Raw genomic sequence first — 19,684 nt, 5'->3', positions numbered from 1 at the left:
TATTAACACACAGTTATGTATTTATGTATATATCTATACAAGGTTATATTGTATAAGTATTTCGCCACTGTAATTTTATAACTGAAAAAACACAATCTTTATTGCATCTCAAACTCATCTACCATTTTGAACAAATCAATTCAATTTTACTTTCAAAATTATTTTAGGAATCGAAATAAAAGTTATATACACGTTATTAATTTTTTTGTTTGGGCAATCAATTATCTACAATTATTGTTCACATAAACATAGATAGAGATCTAAAAAAAGTAAATCATTAAAAAAAATTACAATATGGGGTCTCCTAATCAATCAATTTGGCAGCATAGTCAAGCCTTTAGAGAGTAAAGCAATTCTTGGACTGAAGTAGAGTGTTCCTGAAGGTCTTCTTGAAAGAGGATGAGGACAACACTTAGATACATGCAGTACATGACGCCTCATTTGTATCACATTCAGTAGAGAACTTCAAGATATCAGGGTGCGATAGAATCTTATTATCACGAAAATAGGTTTTACATGCATTGCTCAAAGCTTATATTTCTTTGAGTAGTCTTTATTCCACATTTGGAGAAATAAACATTTTAATTAAGTCTTTAAATAATCCATTAATTTTAATATAGTTTCCAGATTTTGAAGACATAATTATTTTTAATATACGCTGTTTTATATAGCATATGCTGGTAGGTGATGCTTACTTTCTTTGGACTGCTAAAGAAAAATCTATGTTGGAATCCATCTGGTAAGCTATGGATCAAAAACTCACTGTCAACTAAAGAAATGAAAATAACAAGAGGTGTATGTCAGGGTTGTATTGTATCTCCTTTAGTATTCAATGTCTATGTAGAGGAGATGTTCCAGATAGCGATTCAAAACCAAGCAAAAGGTATATCTACATAAAGTTCTTTATTATTCTTCTTTTCCTAAAGTTCTTCATTTTGTTTCCATTTTCCTCTTTCCTAGTCTATTACCCCCTTTATGTGCAGCTTACTTCCACGGCCGTAAGCAGGGAAGTTGGCAGCTTGAGTAAGTAAATACGTCGCTCGAGCTGCCATTATTCATGCCACTGCCGCTGTCGTACGCTCCCTTTATTGGCGGGTTTTTTAAGGGAAATCAAAGGACTTGCAGTGCGAGTGACAGTAACTGTTTACATGCTGCTCGCTGTCTTGTTGGTGCACGGACTTATTTGTTTATTGTTTGGTAAATTTTTGTGTGTGTTAAACATATATGACGTTTGATGTGTGTTAAACTTTGGAGCTCGTCTTATGTCTCGGCGATTAATGCGGCGTCGTCTGCATAACATAATATTTGGATTTCTTTGTTCCACATTCTGTAACCATGGCCTTTACATACTGCTTGTATTATTTCGTCCATTATTATATTCAAGAGAAGTGGGCTTAAAGAGTCACCCTCTCTCTCTGACTCCGCTTTGTACTGGTATATGTTTTCGATGGTTTGTATAATATTGATTGCTATGTTTCTTTTATACAGTAGGTGTAAGACGTCTTCGACTTGGATGCGATTGAAAGCCTTTGTCAGGTCTATAAAACATAGATATGCTGGTTTATTACACTCGATGGCCTTTCCTGTGATTTGTCTTAGTACAAACACGGCGTCTACGCAATATCTTCCGTATCTGAATCCTTGTTGTTCATCTGATAAAGTTGTTAGTTTTTTGATTTTGTTGGAGGATTTTTGTGGTAAGCTTAAGTGCGGTGTTCAGTAAATTTATATCTCTATAATTGTTGGAGTCTTCTTTATCTTCTTTCTTGAACATTGGTATCATTATGCAGTCTCTCCATGCTTTGGTATCTTGCAGTGCAATATTAGTTTTTGTATATCTAAGTTTTGTCATCTCTAGGATTATACTTTGTCCTCCGAGGAAAATTGTAAAATGTTACATATGACCGATAATATGGTAATGAACGATGGTGCCTTAAATTTAAATTAATAAATCGCCTAGAATCGTTTGAAATAAGGAAACATCCTGCGTATATCATGGATTGATCATGTCACAATAGGGAAAATGCTAAAAAGAGCTGGAACCGAACGTGAATTGTCACAAACGATAAAACATCGAAAAGTTTCCTATATGGCATAAGTATATAATAAGAGGTAATAAATAGGAGATTCAGATAGAAAGAAGAAGAGGCCCAGAGTAAAAGCAACATTCTTGGTTGCGAGATATAAGAGTTTGGTGACGAATTCTAAATGCAGGTGAAATTTTGAGACTTTCCAGACAGAAATTAGGAATTAATGACAGTAGAACTTCTACATGCTGGAGACTTTGATACTTAAAAAACAAGACGGATTCCTAAAGATAATCGATAATAAATACATTTGTACATATAAAAAACATTAAGGAACAAATTATGTTAAGGTCAAATAAATTACTATAAATAATAGTAAAACCATTTTGAACATTTTTTTAATGATAAAATTACAATGGGACACCCTATATATTAAGCAAACTCAACTGGACCAGAGAAAGTATTTAAACTAGTACACCCTTTTGGTACGTATTTGAAATAAATAAAAATATATTCGTGAGGTCCGTTTGAGGCTCGCTTGAAGTGTCTCAGTGGTACTCAAAATTCACAGCAAAGTTGTTTGATATTAAATAGGAACAAGGTTGGGATATATTTAATTAAAACAGTACCTACATCTAATCACTGTAAATGATAAAACCTCTTATTTTAGTAACGTAAGTTTAATATAAATAATATATTCATAAACAACTGTAAAAGATATTAGGCCAGGTTTTTATCACAGTGGCAGCATTGTATTGTAACTAAGACATTATTTTGAGATAAACTGCGAGTTTACTGAATAAAAATTAATTGTCTCATAAGTACCCAGTTAAGAATGAAATTAGGGCTATTCCCGTTCTCAAACGACTATAGATGGCAGCACTTGTTTTGAAAGATGGCGGACGAAATAGGGATATCGTTTATTGACATTGTAAATTTGATAGGATATTTTAAGACCCCTAGTTGAAAGGCAAGCAAACTCATTATTTTTAAAATTTAATGAAATTTATACCAGTTTTAAACTCTAATTTATTGAAATTTTTGACATTTATCCCTATTTTAGTAGTTATCTATTTTGACAGCAGTTGGCAGCACGGTCGTTTGAGAACGCGAATCGTATGGATGATGACTTCTGACCATGTGGTACCCAAATATACACCTGAAGTATCTTTCCAGGTAGACATCTGCCCAAAAGAGGGATGGGGCAGATGGAACAGACAACTCAGGCTTCAGAATGGACGGACCAGGAAGATATCTGTGAATTCTAGACATAGACTTGCGCAATCTTGCATTGTGTAAGACATAACACGAAAACTTTTAAATTTGATCATCAGGGCGGATAAATATATGTAAGGTAGGTGTAGGTAATATGGCCATGTACAGTAATATGGCCATCCAACAAATTTCTTACTATTTTTATGTTTAAACGGTAGAACTCTTGATATTAGCATAGTAATACACATTTAGTGCCGAAATTGTTAAACAGATGGTGCTACATTCTCTATACGTCAGAACCATACACCATTGTTGTGAAAATTCGTCATTGCAGAAGCTGGTTATTAATTTCGTAATTTTTAAAAAAATCTTAACTGGATCTAATAGGTAAGTTTTAAATATATTAATTGTACTTACATGTTTCGTATACCTTCAAAATCATGTACATGTTCTTATTTTATTGTATAAATTTTGATTTAATACAGTTTTTCTTAGACAAAATATCAAAATACAGTGTTGAGTAATATGGCCAGGTGAAAAGTAGGGTTATATGGCCATGCCCATATTTATCTTACGTGGCCATATTACATATTTTGTTTGCTGTATTGATATTATTTCTTTTATTACAGAAATAAAAAATGCTCCAGTATCAGCGCAGGGGCCTACGAGGCAACTGGACGAAAGAAAATTTGTCAGCAGCTTTAAGAGCGGTGGAAAATGGGACCGCAGTTAACACAGCTAGTCGTACATATCACATCCCAAGGCGGACACTTCGACGATATTTAGAAGAGGGAAAACAAGTAAAGTCTTGTCTAGGGCGAAAGACTATACTTACAAATGCCCAAGAAGCAGAATTAGTTCAACGTATTATCCGTCTTTCGCAAATTGGATATCCACTTACTGCAAGGGTACTTTGTAAGTGTGTATATCGGTTTACAGAACTCAATAATATCCCAAATCCTTTTCAAGAAAGTAAAGGAATAGCTGGTCGTTATTGGCTACGTGGTTTTATGAAGCGCAATCCTCAAATCAGACCTAGGAAAGCACAAAACTTAAATCCGGCTAGGGCACAAAAGCTTAATAAATTTATTGTAAAAGATCATTTTACTAAGCTGGAAGGTATTTTAAGAGAAATGGACATACTTGATAAGCCCGAACGGATATATAATGTAGATGAGAAAGATTGCACTTCACCAGCAGAAAGTTTTGGCGCAAAAAGGGGCTAGAAGAGTACATGTTCTTGCAAACGAACATGGAGAAAGTGTTACCATTGTGTCTTGTGGTAATGCTCTCGGTACAGCAATCCCTCCAATGGTACTTTTTAAGGGTAAACGTAGTAAGCCAGGATGGGTTGACTCACTACCTCCAGGTGCTGTTGTTCAAATGACTGCAAAAGGTAGCATGAATATTGAAACGTTTTCAGTTTGGCTTCAACACTTTTCAAAATTTAAGGTTGCTGGTCCATATATTATCATATTTGATGGTGCAAGATGCCATTTGGATCACACTATTGTAGAAACTGCCGATAGATACGAAATTATTCTATACTGTTTACCTAGTAATACTACTCACGAGCTCCAACCAATGGACAAAGCTGTATTTAGAGCCTTTGAATATTACTGGGATGATGAAGTTATGAAATATTATTCTATTCATAGCGATCGTGTTATTACCAAACAGAGATTTGGGGCAATTTTTTCTACAGTTTGGGACAAAACAATGACACCATCTAATATAAAATCGGGGTTTTCTTCAACGGAAATTTATCTATTCAACCCAGAAGCTATCCCAGAGACAGCGTTTTGCCCCTAGTACTATCACATACCAACATCAGGAAGATACAGAGAATGTCACATTATCAGAAACTAACGCTTCTAATAAAGCAGATGATTTATCCATGCCATCAACTTCAGGCATTCAACAAAAATATTACCGTTGTCATTCTACTTTGGTATTACAACCGAAAAATAACTCAAAAGAAGTATGTCTGGTCACTGATAGTAGTAACTCTTGTCGTCCCTCTACTTCGGATTTTCAACCGAAGAATCGCCCGGAAAAACCATTTCTAGACACTGATAGTAGCAACTCTGACTTATCCTTTAGTTTGCATGATTCTAGCAGTGATGAAGTTATTGATTCAGAAGACGATCACAGTGATTTCTCAAACATCCAAAATACTTCATTCACAATTATGCTCGAAACACCTGAAAATGCAGCAATAAAGAACGATAACAAAAAGCCTAGAAAACCAGCTATCAACAGTCGAGCCCAAGTTGTTACTAAAGATTTATTCGGTAGATGTATTGGAAAAAGTGATTCAGAAAATATTGAAGCCAATACGCATACTACAGATGGTAAAAGAGTCTCGTCAATGGTACGAAAATTACCCAATCCAAAAAACAAATTTAAGACCTTGCCTGCTAAGAAAAAGGAAATAAAAAAACAAGAATCTTGGTTCTGCAAATTATGCAAGGAAGACAGGATGGTAGATATGAGACTGTGTAGCGTATGTAGCACTTATATCCACGAAGAGTGCATGGGTCTCACAGCTAAAGACAAAATTGATACGTTCTTATGCCCAGATTGTGAAAAATAAGACAATATTAAGTTTCTGTACTGTATTTGCTTAACATGTAATAAAACTGTTAAAAAATCTGAAACTATTTTATTCTATTTTGTGTTAAGCTTCATAATTAGATATAAAATTTTACTTTCTGTAGAGTGGCCATATTAGCGACACCATGTTGGTAATATGGCCAATAGCAGTATTTTTTTAATTAAGTCATAAATATCATATTTTCATCAATTTTTGAAAAATTATACAATAAATATATATTTAGATAACCCATGTAAATGTAATAACAGTTACTTTTTAAAAAAATTATATTTGGCCACAAATACGGACAAAAGTTCTTAAGGTGGCCATATTACCTGCACATACCTTACATATATTCAAAGGATAAATAACTAATTAAAGAAAACTGAATCCTGTCAGGATTGTCAGTATTTGACATTTAAGTCAGTGTCATTACAGGATAGAAGTTATTCTTCTATCGTTTTGTTGGATTATGTACTGCTTCATTGAAGAAAGCTGTAGTACCTACTTTTACAGGAGGTCTTCGTGCTGATGCTCTTAGAGATACTGGTGGCTCATCGCCTCTTTCAAGAGCCCCTAGAAGATCTGAAAGAGTTCATCATTTAGCTCCGTATTTGCATTTTACCACAGTATAGCGTGGGAGACTGATGCGATATTAATCTCCTTCATTTACATTGGTTGTAGACTTTAAATATTGTAGACAACTGTATCCTTTCAGATTTGTCAGTATTTGACATGTAAGTTAGTGTCACTGTATTATCTTATTGTTTTGTTGGATTATGTACAATTTTATTTTGATTAAAGCCTTATCATATAGGTTAACCTTGTCCGACCACCTTTATCTTGAACGTAATGTTACTCTTCTTCTCTTTAGCTTGTGGTATTTAGTTATTTTCACAAATCCGCTTTCAAACGATATTTGTAAATGTCGATTATTTTCTATTTTCTTCTGTCTGGTTCACTAGTTTCTCTTACATTTCACATCTCGTTCTAATTTCCTCATTTCTTATTCCCCCCCCCCTCTCTCTCTCTCTCTCTCTCAAAGTCTTGTTCTTGTTTACCAAATTTTAGTAATTAATTTTCTTTCCTATTATTCTGGCTGTTAATTTGAAGCACACATTTAAGACGACGAAACGCGCGGTGATTAATAATCACGGATATATCTGAAACTTGATTACCTATATCTTGGATTATTATTATCAAATGGGTATTAAACGTTTGAACATCTCTGATATGTAAATGGATCCTCATTCAGACAGATTTATGCCTGACACGATTTTCTTAACTAAAACGTTAAAATCTTAAAACCTGCGCGATGAAACCTCAGCATAACTGACTATAACAACAATTATTCTGATGTGATAAATTGGAAAGAAGAGGAAACAACAATTTCCCGAATTGATATTAAAATGGACATCAATACAGACAGGGATGAAAGCTCTAAAAAACGTGGATAATATTAAAGTAATAAAGAACTTGTTGGAAAAAATTTAATTTACGTACCACTCAGTAACCTTTCATAATAAAGCTTAACAGTGCTGAATTTGACTGCCCTTTTTGAGTACTTATGGTTTGATCACAAAAGTCATAAAACAGAAATACTATATCATCTAAATCGTATTGTGCTTTAGTCCAGTTCAATATAATAAAAGCCAATACTTTCATACAAGCCACTGACTGATCTATTAAGAGTAATACAAATGCAAATTTTGAGGTACACTGCAATAACAAATAAAACGGTTATAATTCAATCTTCAAATGATATTTTCTAATTTTGATTCACAATTCCATCAAAAGAACCATTCGTAATATATCTAAAAATTTACAATTCTATGAAATGAATGGAAAGAATAATTCAAATTAAAAAAAATGTTTAAATTTGTGTTGTTTGTATGTAGCTAAAACTTCCATTCGGCAAAGAGTAAATATCAATTTAAAACTTTTCAAGGAAATAAAAATAGCCTTATTTCTAATTTTAATTTTGTATTATTTGTTTTGTGAAAGTAAAATCGTTTAAATCATTTATTACGTATAGCAGTTGGCGCCAATTTTTTTTTGAGGTTGTGATTCCAAACAAATTGAAGTCTTTACTGACAAGATTAATAAAATGTTTGTTTGTTCATATGTGGCTTAATATTTTATTGCAATATTATTTTTCATATAAATTTCACATAAATTTACAGACAGAATTCAAAATGTCGGTGTTCTCCAGACAGCATAGATAATTTTGTTTTATTTCGAATAAAGCCCTCAACAAAACAGTTCGATTGACATCACCTATCATGTGGCGTCTTGTTCTGATAATGGAGAACGTCAGTACAGTATAAAACTTATTAGCTTATATACATACAAAATTAAAATTTAAAATAAAAAGCCGAATGGAACATAACCGTCTAAACAATTCCATTAATAATTTTAATAGGTTGTGTCTATTTTTTTAAAGCGTGTTCTATATATTGTCTTCACATTCAGGGTCAGTTTTAATGCGATATCGGTCAATAATTCCATTATGGTATATAATATCCAAAAAAATTATTTAATGTATGAAATGATATTCTCCATAATTGGAAAATATGTGGAAATCTTCTTCAAGTGCCATCTCCGCGGCGGAGGTCGGCAATCATCATAGCGATTCGGACTTTTGAGACGGCTGCTCTGAAAAGTTCATTTGATGTACATCAGTACCATTATCTCAGGTTGCGCAGCCATGACATTCTACGCCTCCCATGTTTGTCTTTCCTTGGATCTTTCCCTGCATAATCAGTTAGAGCAAGGTGTATTTCTCTCCACGTGTATTATGTCCGAGATATTCCAATTTTCTTGATTTAATTGTATTTATGGACCTTTGTATGAAATGATATTCTCCATAATTGGAAAATATGTGGAAATCTTCTTCTTTAAGTGCCATCTTCGCGGCAGAAGTCGGCAATCATCATAGCTATTCGGACTTTTGAGACGGCTGCTCTGAAAAGTTCATTTGATGTACATCTGTACCACTCTCTCAGGTTGCGCAGCCATGACATTCTACGCCTCCCTATGTTTGTCTTTCCTTGGATCTTTCCTTGCATAATCAGTTGGAGCAAGGTGTATTTCTCTCCACGTGTATTATGTCCGAGATATTCCAATTTTCTTGATTTAATTGTATTTATGGTCCTTCGAATTCTACAGGGTAATTAATAACTACGTGGCATAGCGAATATACAATTTTTTAAATCGAACACCCTATATATTTTTTCAAATTTGTATTTTTCTCAATTCTTGTGCTTATAGTATTGGATTTTGCAGTACTATACAGAGTATTTAACAAGATATGACCATATAATAAAGTAAACAATATATTGTAGTTTTTAAATTAAGTTTAATCGAAATCATTGACAAAAAACTGTATACAGGGAGAACTACAAAACAAAATTACGGTTTTCTCAATGTTTTCTTTGATAAAGTTACAAGCTGCTATAATTGCTCTTCTTCTTATGGTGCCGTGCACCTATAGTGCGTTGGCGAATTATCTTAAGGTCAGACGTCTGTCTTTTGCGGCATGCAAAAGTTCGCCAGTGTTAGTTACGCCTGTCCAGTTCTTGGATAATTAGTTGAGGGATTGCGTATTTTTCCCCTCTCAGGATGTGGCCCAGGTATCCAATCTTTCGTGCCTTGATCAAGCTGAGCAATTCTCTCTCAGTATTTGCTCTTCTTAGGACTTCCTCGTTTCTCACCCTATCTGTCCATGGTATGCGGAACATTCTTCGCAAGGTCCACATTTCGAAGGCTTCCAACTTGTTAATGGAAGATATTTTCAACGTCCAATAATTGCACACCCACACAATTTATACATCTATTCTTATTCATTGTCTCACAACTGTCACCTTCCAAAACAAAAATAAAAATCTCAATAAATAACACACATTTCATAAATATATCTCCAGAATAAATATAAATAACTTTAAAGAACTTAATGGTATAGAACATTACTTTCATCAAACAAACAATTACATTTACCTATCTCTACTTCATTGGATAAAATCTGTCTCCTCAAGAACTTCCCCGTTTACTGTTAAACAATTACAATAGTTGACTTGAATTCTCCAATCAACAATACAAGATAGTTTGAACCATGTTCTTTCAACCATCAATTAATAGAGTACCGGCATGTAAGTAATGTTTTATTTATTTGTTTATTTATTAATTCATTACAGTTTATTAGACTAATTTACCAATTTGTGGGTCTTACCTTGTCTGCTTAAACATTTTATTCATTTTGAAAAACCACAGACATGTAATATTGGCATAATTACTGTAATTTATATAATTTATATCACCTATCTTTGTTTTATCTTTATTAGACAACACCCTAATATGGGTTTATTATTTTCAGCATTTATTTAACTTTGTATCGTGACCTGAAGATGCTTTGCATATTGTAGAAAGCGAAACCGGTCGTCTGATTAGTTAAATTAAATTGATTGTGAGTAAGTCTAATTTATTATTTCTTTTACCATTTACTTTAGACTTATTTCCTTAATATCACATTAATTGTTACATTCATTACATATTATTATGGTTGATATTTTTTGTTAGTTATTTATTGAATAAAAATAATTTTGTTATATTATCACTCGTATTCCCGAAAATGAAAGAAAACTAAAAATATTTTGGAAAATAATGAGTTTAGGTAGAGGGAATGCTATATAAAAATGAAAGAGTATCATAAAAACAATATTTATAAAAAATAAAATACAGGGTAATCCATTTAAAAAAATTGAGAAAATCGTAATTTTGTTTTGTAGTTCACCCTGTATACAAATTTTAGTCAATGGTTTCAATTAAACTTATTTTAAAAACTACAATATATTGTTTACCTTATTATATAAAATATGATTTAAGATGAGCAACACTTTACATATATGCCATCTCATTGGCAGTGTGTTTCTGAGATAGTACTTTTCCAACACTTCTTTTTCGTTATAAATTGTGTTTATATTATTTCAAGACAAAATAAATACTTCAAGACAAAAAATCAGTTTTATCATCATGATTTGATTATTGAACGGATGTGCTGAATGGACAATATATAAAACCGCTTTCTTCTATTTGAAATCATTGCAGATGTATTTAATTATAACTAAAATCGTACAGATATAAAACATCCTGTAAATGATACAAAAACAATTCGTATTTGCAATAACATGTGACATATCGTACAGTCTTCCTTGTATTGTCATTTATGAAACGATTAAATGTAATAAAAATTCCTTTACTTTGATTTACATTATTAGACCAAATGTTCCTTACATTATAATAAATGAGCACCTTTTATAAAAAGTCTAAAATACCTACATAATAAAACTATCTGAAGCGTAAATTTACATTTCTTCTCGTATAAATCAAAACCAAAAGCGATTTGGTTTGTTTTTGGAGGTGTACATTGGTTGTTTTCTCGAATTGTTCAAACAAGTAATTTTGATATGTAAAAATTAAACGTCGCACAAGCAAATTGTTTGGAAAGTGGTTAAAATTAATAAAATAAATAAACATTATGATACAGTGCTTGAAATAATCAGGGGCTTGCCAATTTACATCTAAACTTTTATTTTAATGTTTAAAATAAAATTCATTAACTTTCATTAATAACGTTATATGGTTAGTTTTTGTTGAGAAAGTTACAAAAATAATTTAGGATGTAATAGAGTTAATTTACTTTTCGTGTTCGGATCACTTATTTAAATCCTTTACCGCTAATACTACGCCCCTTGGTTGGCCTTTTACTTGACTGGCATTAAGTCAAGTAGAGTGCATTCGTGTCTCGACTGCGTACAACCCAAAAGGTGCTCATGGCCACAGTCGCATCTGTCACCTCCTGAATACCCCTACTGCTTTAAATTTAACTTACATCGTGAAGTACAGGTTCTGAACTTATTACGGCGCTTCGTACGGTGTAAGGTATACCGATTTGCAGTCAGTTCTTCTTTAGTTTTACTTTACTTTTAGTCTTTGTTTATTTTTTTTTCAATTTTGGAATCCACGCTTCTTTTTATGTTGAGAGGGACAATTCCTATTATATGGCATATCTTAGACACTGGAGTAGGTTTTAAATAATCAGGTATTATTATTCAGCTTGTCGCACTAATAGCGTGATCAACGAGGTGAGTGTGGACAGAGTGTGGACAAAAGACGACACCTCTTACAAATCGGCTATTGCGCTTGAAAGATGATTCCGATTGGATATTAATTGATCTTTCATACATCGTACTCGCCACATTGATCCTCGCGTGACTAATTCCTGTTCCCAAATTTTAAAACTAGCTCGAAGGACGCCGTTTTGTTACGATTGATGAGGTTATATCCAAAACTTCGCACTGTGTTGAAAAATTCGAACACAATTACTTTTCGGAAACGTTAAAAATTAATTGAAATAGTATCATCCAAAATTGAAAATAGAACTATGTCAATAAATAAAAAAAAATAAAAAAGTAGCCATATCACCATACTACAGACATTTATAGTATCTTTTGCGGAACTTTTAGCTAAAAATACATAGTACAAACTAACCAAAGGGTTATTGTCAGATTTAAACAGCATAAAATAATTTCAAATCAAAATGCAAAAGGAACTGGTTTAAATCCAAGTTTTTACCACGGCCATACCGGCACTGCTCTCGATACATTTAATTTTGTTACATTGGCACAATTTTCTACAATGTTTGACCCCATGTTAGTACCATCTTCCATAATTAACTAGTATGTAATGTAGTTCTTAGAATTTCTTCCTCTTGTTGCCTGGATCATGGTATAATTGGACGGTTCAGCCCTTTCTATCCAAATTTAATAATGTGAATAGTTAATTATTTCACCAATCACCAAAAACTTTTTTTAAAGATTGATAAGTAAAATTTTAAAATAGTGTTTTTAAACCTTGAGATTTTTATTTGTAATGTTTTGTCAATTCGTACATTTTTTTCAAGAAAAAATCGTTAGTTTTTTATACAATTGTTTTTTATGCTACTTGGTATGCATTAACGTTATACGACTAGACTAGCTGGTATAAATTTACTTTAAAAAGAGATTATTCTAACAAGAACCTAGATATATGGATAAAATAATGAACATTTTTTTTAAAGTATACATTATGTGTTTTGTGCTTTATTTACGATATTTGAAATAATTGATAATATGATTTAATAAAAAGTTTTACCATTTAGATGTAAATAGGTGCCCCTTAAATTTTACAAGCGTTATATAAAAAGAATTCCATACAATCTGTTTGATATTTAAAATTAGCACTAGCGGAGTTATTAATCCATTATGATATACCTGTGTACAATGAAAGAACGAGGTTTAATAACTCCGCTGCGATGATTTCGTGTCTAAAATATTGAGCAATGTTTAACAGCCTCATCATTTTGCTCAAATTTGTATAAATAGGTGTATTTCGTCTGTTCGATTGCGTTAGCGTCTGTACAAATATTTGTATCTAAAATTTGATTTTTGTATATATGCAAAAATGTTTGTCGGCTGATCTCAAGGAATCTGAAGGTGTCACAAATATAAAAGCTAAATTCAAAAACGTTTGTTCGTAGATTACATTAATTAATTAGTCTAATATAATCCAGCGAACAAATACATTTTGGCGTCCTGACAATGATGGGAAACAGTTTGATGACAAGATTTATTTAAGGGCGATAACGTCTAACAATAATTCTAGTCTAGGGGCAGTTCTGTTTCGTGGTCGATCAAAGTCCACGGAGTTTCAGAGTGTATTCTTATTCGAATATCACACTTGATTTGCGTCGGATGTGACGAGAATTTGTTACAAACAATTTAATTGTTCAAATGATTGTAATTCGTAAGCTAACAAAAATAATATTAATCTTCTTCTTCTTCTTCAAGTGCCCTGTCCGTTGCGAACGTTGGCTATTAACATGGCAATTCTGATCTTGTTTGCGGCGCTTCTGAATAGTTCGACCGATGTGAGCCCGAACCACTTCCTCAAATTAATATTAATCATGTTTACATAACGCAATTTGTTTCTTTTCAAAAAAAACCTACAAAATGATGTTTATTAAACCTTGATTCAACAATTATAAGCGGAGATTGCTAAATTCCGGGATTTAGGTGATTTTTCACTTCTAACTCGGCTGCATTTTGAGTAAAATAACTTTGTAACAGCTCAAATTAAGGAAAAACTACCAGCTTTAAAACTAAACCTTTATTAGAATTGAAATATTATTTATAACAAAGTTATAACAATTATAAACGGATATTTTTATTAAAAAAGGCATATAATTTGTTTATAAGTTCTGTTAGCTACTAAAACTTTAGATTTTAGCAAAGCAAGTTACATAGTTATATTGTACGATCCCAGACGAAAATTTTTATGTATTATAAGTACGTCTAAATATATTTTTTAATGCCATAAAGCAGTTTTACAGCGCGTGCCGATCCGTGCAGAAGGCCCAGAACCATATAAACGACAGTTATGCGCGAAGTAGAATAAAATAATTACATGCGCGAAGAGGATGCGCTTACGGTTCAAGCTGCGGAGATCAAAATGCGCCCTAGTGGCCACCATTCTACTTATAATATGTCAAGAACATAAATCTAGAATTTAAATTTGTGCATTATTTATCGAAAAGAAACTTAATCTTAAATTAAGCAGTACAGAAAATGGACAAAAAAAAAATTAGAAATTCGGCAAGAATTCGAAAAGACAGTGTTTTTCACGATTACAATTTATTTCGTCAGAAGTTAATTAATTTATTAATGCCCAAAAAATTATATGTGTTCTTACCACCTCTCGAAGACTTGCCCCCTATTTGCACTGATAGAACGTGCTTGAAAAAATCTCTGTCACTGGGAGTCTCCTGTATTTCTGATTGAAAATTAAAAAAAAAAACTTGTAAAAATATTTATAACGAGGTCAACGAAGAAGAACTTCAAGAAGAGACTAGTCTCAGCAGTAAAATGGTTAAAACATTGAAATAAGTACTTATATCAATATAAATATTAATGCACAATCAAAGATAGGAAATAAGTAACAAAATACATAATAAATTAAGAGTGGGGGATCTGTTAAATACAATAAGAAGATGGCTTAACTAAATACTGTATTTATTTATATTTTACATAATAGTACATAAACATTTTTTGTGTAAAAAAAATGTTTTTTTTTGCACAAAAAAGGAGAAAAAACTGATCTGGAAAATTACCGAGCAATCAGTCTGTTAAACCATCTTTATAAACTTTTCACGAGAGTAATCACCACAAGATTAGACAAGAAATTAGACCTATATCAAAGTAGAGAACAAGCTGGATTCCGAGCAAACTTTGGATCCATTAGTGTCTACTAGTCACTAGTAGACAAAAAAAAAAACTCAATTTTACCAGTTCCTCTCCTACAACGTGATGTAGTGCCCATAAGTCCCCCTTTTAAAATTTAATGTCTGTTTTGTCCTTTTAATTGTGTTCTGTTTGTCCCTAATTGTCCTTAATTGTTTTAGTTTTAATAATTTTAACATATCTGACATTACAATTTTCTGCCAAAATAGAAATCAAATGCACTTTATCAAAAATTTGATAATTACAAGTTAAAGAAATTGCACACCCACAAAATTGTACATCGAATTTCATTCAACTGTCATACAACTGTCCTTTTATTGTAAAAACTTCAATAAATTAACACACATTTCTAAAATATATCTCTTGAATAAATATAAATAACTTTTAATAATTTAAATGATATAAAACATCACTTTCATTTAACAAACAATCACATATACCTTATTCCTATTTAATTTGTTAACATCTCTCCCCTCAAGAAACTTCCCCGCTAATTGCCAGACAGTTACAATATTAACCGAAGATCATCCACCATCAGCAATACAGGATAGTTTGAACTATGTTTCCCGAATCACTAACTAATAATTCTTGTACCGGCATCATTTAATTTGCTTTGTACCGTTTGACCTGAAGATGCTTTGCAAAGTGTAGAAATCGAAACCAGTCGTTTTGGTAGTAAAATTAAATTGATTGTGAGTAAGTCTTATTTTATTTCTTTTACCTATTTGAACAGCAAATACTTTGAATATTGTAAATTTCATACTTTTTCATACTTTCAAGTTTTAAAATAAAAATTTAACAATTTAATATATTAAAAATAAAGATTTTGTTGTGAAAAACCAAAAAAAGGCAGTTTGCAAATCAATGGCATCGAAATTTGATTAAGCGTGAATGCATAAGTTAAATAAATAGCTCCGTTCGTACTCCTTTTCCTCTTCCTAACCTAACCTAACTTGATCTTTCATGAAGGTTTTCAGCCGACGGCCACGGTTTGAGTTTATGCAATCGCTCTCTTAAGGAGTGTTTTGAAGTATAATAACCGTAACCATATCGTCCATTTGAACTGTCCTTCTATATGCGTCTACTCTACTATATTCTTTGCATAAACTCTCAAACCGGAAGTCCTTCATTTACATCACCATTAGTGATAGCTGACAGTTCTTCTTTTTCTAAAAGGGCCTTTTATTCGTAATGCCACAGAATACATGGCCTGACTTATACATAAGTTAAATGAAACAGATGCTAAAATAGACTAGTACTATTCTCTCTAGTTATACGGTTCTAGGCGTTCGACGTACATATAACTAGGTTTTATAACATTAAAAACTACAATTAGACATACTTATAATACATAAAATTCTTCGTCTTATAATATCCGTTTATAATTGCTATAACTTTGTTACAAATAATATTTTGATTATAATTAAGGTTTAGTTTTAAAGCTAGTATTTTTATAAAGTTATTTTGTATCTCCGGTTACAATTATTGAATAAATGTTTACCAAACAACATTTAGTAGGTTTCTTTTTAAAGAACAAATTGCATTTTGTAAAACTATAAAAATTTGTGTTTTGTAAAAATTAAATTGTTTATAACAAATTCCGGTCACTTCGGAAATACACTCTGAAACTCCGTGGACTTTGATAGACCACGAAACAGCCCTGGTCCCTGGACTGTATCTTTTTAGAGTCTGACCAGGTAAAAAATCTACGAGGCCAATCGGCTCTTTTGAAATCCACAATCTATAAGCTGTATAAATTGTTTTTACTCTAATGAAAGGGCTATATTATGGAGCTATAAAAGAGCATATTCGATTTCTTCGTGTAAAACTTTTTTCTATTATATTTCTAATTACCCTAATAAAACATGGATAGTTTTCCCTATCCACGAAATTAGATTTACAAATGAAATTTGATTATTAAAAGGTGCATTAATCTATTATAATTTTATTGCTAATATCACAATAGCGTTTATACACTACAAGGATATAAAATTATAACGTGTTAGTAGTTTTTTTTTATAAAATGATCAAATTATTACCACATAATTCGAGAACCGCTCGAGATCAGCCTTGGTGTTTACAAGAGACTCATATGGCTTAGAACATTCAACGCTTTCGCATGTTTTTTATTAAATGCCTACAACTAAATGATCACATTGATACTACACTTCACTATCACTTTTCAAGTTACAATACTTCTCTGCCATTACAGTCAACACCTGCTCGAACTTGGTGTGCCTCTCGTTAGCGTTGGCGAAAGCCCCCCGCGAACCCCATAGAAACTTCAACTGGAACTCCGTCCGGAAGATGTCGATTGTGAGTTCGTCGGTTCTGGCTTCTCCCAACACGATTTCGGCGTTTCTTTGATATACGGAGCACATTTCGAGGTACTTCCTGGCCGTGTCCATGTGGTTGAGCAGCGTTCCGATGCCGAAATCCTGCGTGTTCCATTCCCAAAAGCCTAAACTAGTTTGAACTAATTGATTTTGGTCGTTGATTGTTAAAAAATCGTTTAAATTACGTTCTAAAAGAAGGATCAGGGGTAACAAGTGCGGTATTGTTGTATTTGGTGCTTGAGGATTTGAGCAACTGTTCATATTCTTTAACATTGGGCGGAGTTTTGCTTCGAAGTTGAAGGCAGAGTCGGTGTATTTTTGTCGCAGCATGTGCCACGTGGTGTTCAATTTCTCTATCTGAAAAATTAAGCGGATTTCATTAAACTGTATAGCAAAAATATCATTAACAAAACACGTTAGAAAAATCAGAGTGGGATCCTGGAATCTTGAAGGGCTTGGAGGTAAACGTATGGAGTTTAGAGTTTATTTATTTAACTACTTAACAAATAGGTACAAATATTGTTTGTAGCAATAAGTAGTCAAAAATACATAATATATAAAAAAGGAATATAAAACGTAAATTAAATACAGATTGAACGAATTTAAAACGGAACATACGAAATCAATGTATTTCGGCTCAACTCCGCTCTAGGTGGTTGGCCAACAAAAGGTTGTCAAATAATTATATTATAAAAATCCAATACTTCAGCGGGCTGCTGGATTCTAAACTCATTCAAGAACAAGTCAAAACTCCACCCAAATAGATTGACTAGAATCACTGTGAAAACTAGACTACACAAGCAGTTATTATGCTGTCAAACCACCTATCGCTTAGTTATAGTCCAAGAGATAGAGCCGAAATTTTGAACTGATCAGTAATATGACATTTCTCTATTGAAATATATTCATTGTAACTAGGTTAAGACTTTGCCTTACGGGCGGACGCCCCTCGTGGTACAGGGGGTGGCTATACAGGGATGAAGTTGTAATTTTTTTTCGGAAAAATTAACGATTGATAATATGGCTGAAAATTTGCCCAGAGTAAGATCTTGGTATAACTAGACGAAATCCCAAAGGGCGGACGCGAGAGTGGATACATAAGGGGTGGCGGACAGGGGTGAAATTGCAATTTTTTGGGGAAAAATTAACGATAAGTTATATGTCCACCATTTTCATGGCTCATTATTTAGCCCCTAAAAATTCTAAATCCAAAAGGGCGGACAGCTGGGTTGGTACAGAGAGCCATAAAACGGGGTCAAATGTACCACTTGCCTGCGCATTTTAGGTCTCGGTAACAATTTTTAAACTGATTTTATTATGATATTTTTATACCGATTGATTTGAAAATTTGTATGCTCACTTCTGTTACTATTCTGAGAAGCGTCAAGTAGAGTTTTCCTCAAAATTTTCCAAAAAAATTTCCGTACATGAAAATTTTGATTTTGACATGATTTTTTTCCAAAAATTTTCAAACGATTTTTCCGATAAGAAAAAAAAATTTTGAAAAACTTTTCTAAAACATTTGATAAAACTCTACGTCATCGTCTGAATGTTTTATAGAATATTTTGTAGTTTTAAAATGATATTATGATAATGCTTTTTTTTCAAACTAAAGTCATATTTACTTTACAAATCAAATTTTTTTCTTAAATATAAATATTTTACGAATTAATTTTTAATTGAATAAATGTTTGATATTTGATGTTTTATTAAATTAAAGTAATTTTATAATGTTAACTATTAAATATTTTTGGTATAACAAATAGTAATTTTACTTATTTTTTATTACAATAAAAAGGTTTTTAAATTTATATTGCATAAATAATGGTTGTTCAGATATAAGAAAAATTTGATTTATTATTACATTAATAATCAAATACAAAATATATTATTTCTATTTATCAATAGGTAAAATTCAATTTGTAGAATTCCGTTAACATTTTACAAATAATTATTAATAAAAATCAATTTAATAGTGGAATTATCAATTTTTTAAGTTTTGAAATTTACTTTGTAGATATTTTCAATATTTTTTTTAACTTTCAAATTGATTGAATTTTTTTTCATTAGTTGATTATAATTTTACAAATTCTGTTTGGACATTAATTTTGCATCATTATTATTTTAAAGTATTAAAATAATAATGATGCGCGTTTCATTTAGATCAGTAATTCTAGA

At 32.0% G+C, this 19,684-nt stretch overlaps 3 protein-coding genes across 7 annotated transcripts in view; 2 read left to right on the top strand and 1 right to left on the bottom strand.

The window, feature by feature from the left end:
- The first annotated feature begins 3,880 nt into the window (after positions 1-3,880).
- LOC140435680 (uncharacterized) lies at positions 3,881-4,468 on the top strand. Its single transcript, XM_072524401.1, has one exon. The coding sequence runs from the start codon at positions 3,881-3,883 to the stop codon at positions 4,466-4,468; it is 588 nt and encodes a 195-aa protein (XP_072380502.1).
- An 85-nt stretch (positions 4,469-4,553) lies between these two features.
- LOC140435679 (uncharacterized) lies at positions 4,554-5,054 on the top strand. The gene has a single exon (XM_072524400.1). It carries the CDS (start codon positions 4,554-4,556, stop codon positions 5,052-5,054), a length of 501 nt encoding a protein of 166 aa, XP_072380501.1.
- A 5,553-nt stretch (positions 5,055-10,607) lies between these two features.
- The window catches only part of LOC140436466 (breast cancer anti-estrogen resistance protein 3 homolog), a 293,734-nt gene continuing 284,657 nt past the window's right edge, over positions 10,608-19,684 (bottom strand). For 2 of the 5 annotated variants that reach the window (XM_072525306.1, XM_072525309.1), the window contains one exon: positions 10,620-17,863. In XM_072525306.1, the coding sequence (XP_072381407.1) occupies positions 17,333-17,863 (531 nt within the window). In that variant the 3' untranslated portion in view covers positions 10,620-17,332. Of the gene's footprint in view, positions 17,864-19,684 lie in introns of all 5 variants that reach the window. The other 3 variants (XM_072525305.1, XM_072525308.1, XM_072525307.1) reach the window with 3 other exon arrangements.

Source organism: Diabrotica undecimpunctata, chromosome 3 (assembly GCF_040954645.1).
Source record: "Diabrotica undecimpunctata isolate CICGRU chromosome 3, icDiaUnde3, whole genome shotgun sequence".
NCBI lineage: Eukaryota > Metazoa > Arthropoda > Insecta > Coleoptera > Chrysomelidae > Diabrotica > Diabrotica undecimpunctata.
This window is presented reverse-complemented; position numbering and strand designations above follow the sequence as displayed.

Bases quoted from the DNA above. Each gene is read 5' to 3' on its own strand.
- LOC140435680 (XM_072524401.1), top strand. From the start codon at position 3,881: ATGCTCCAGTATCAGCGCAGGGGCCTACGAGGCAACTGGACGAAAGAA.
- LOC140435679 (XM_072524400.1), top strand. From the start codon at position 4,554: ATGGTACTTTTTAAGGGTAAACGTAGTAAGCCAGGATGGGTTGACTCA.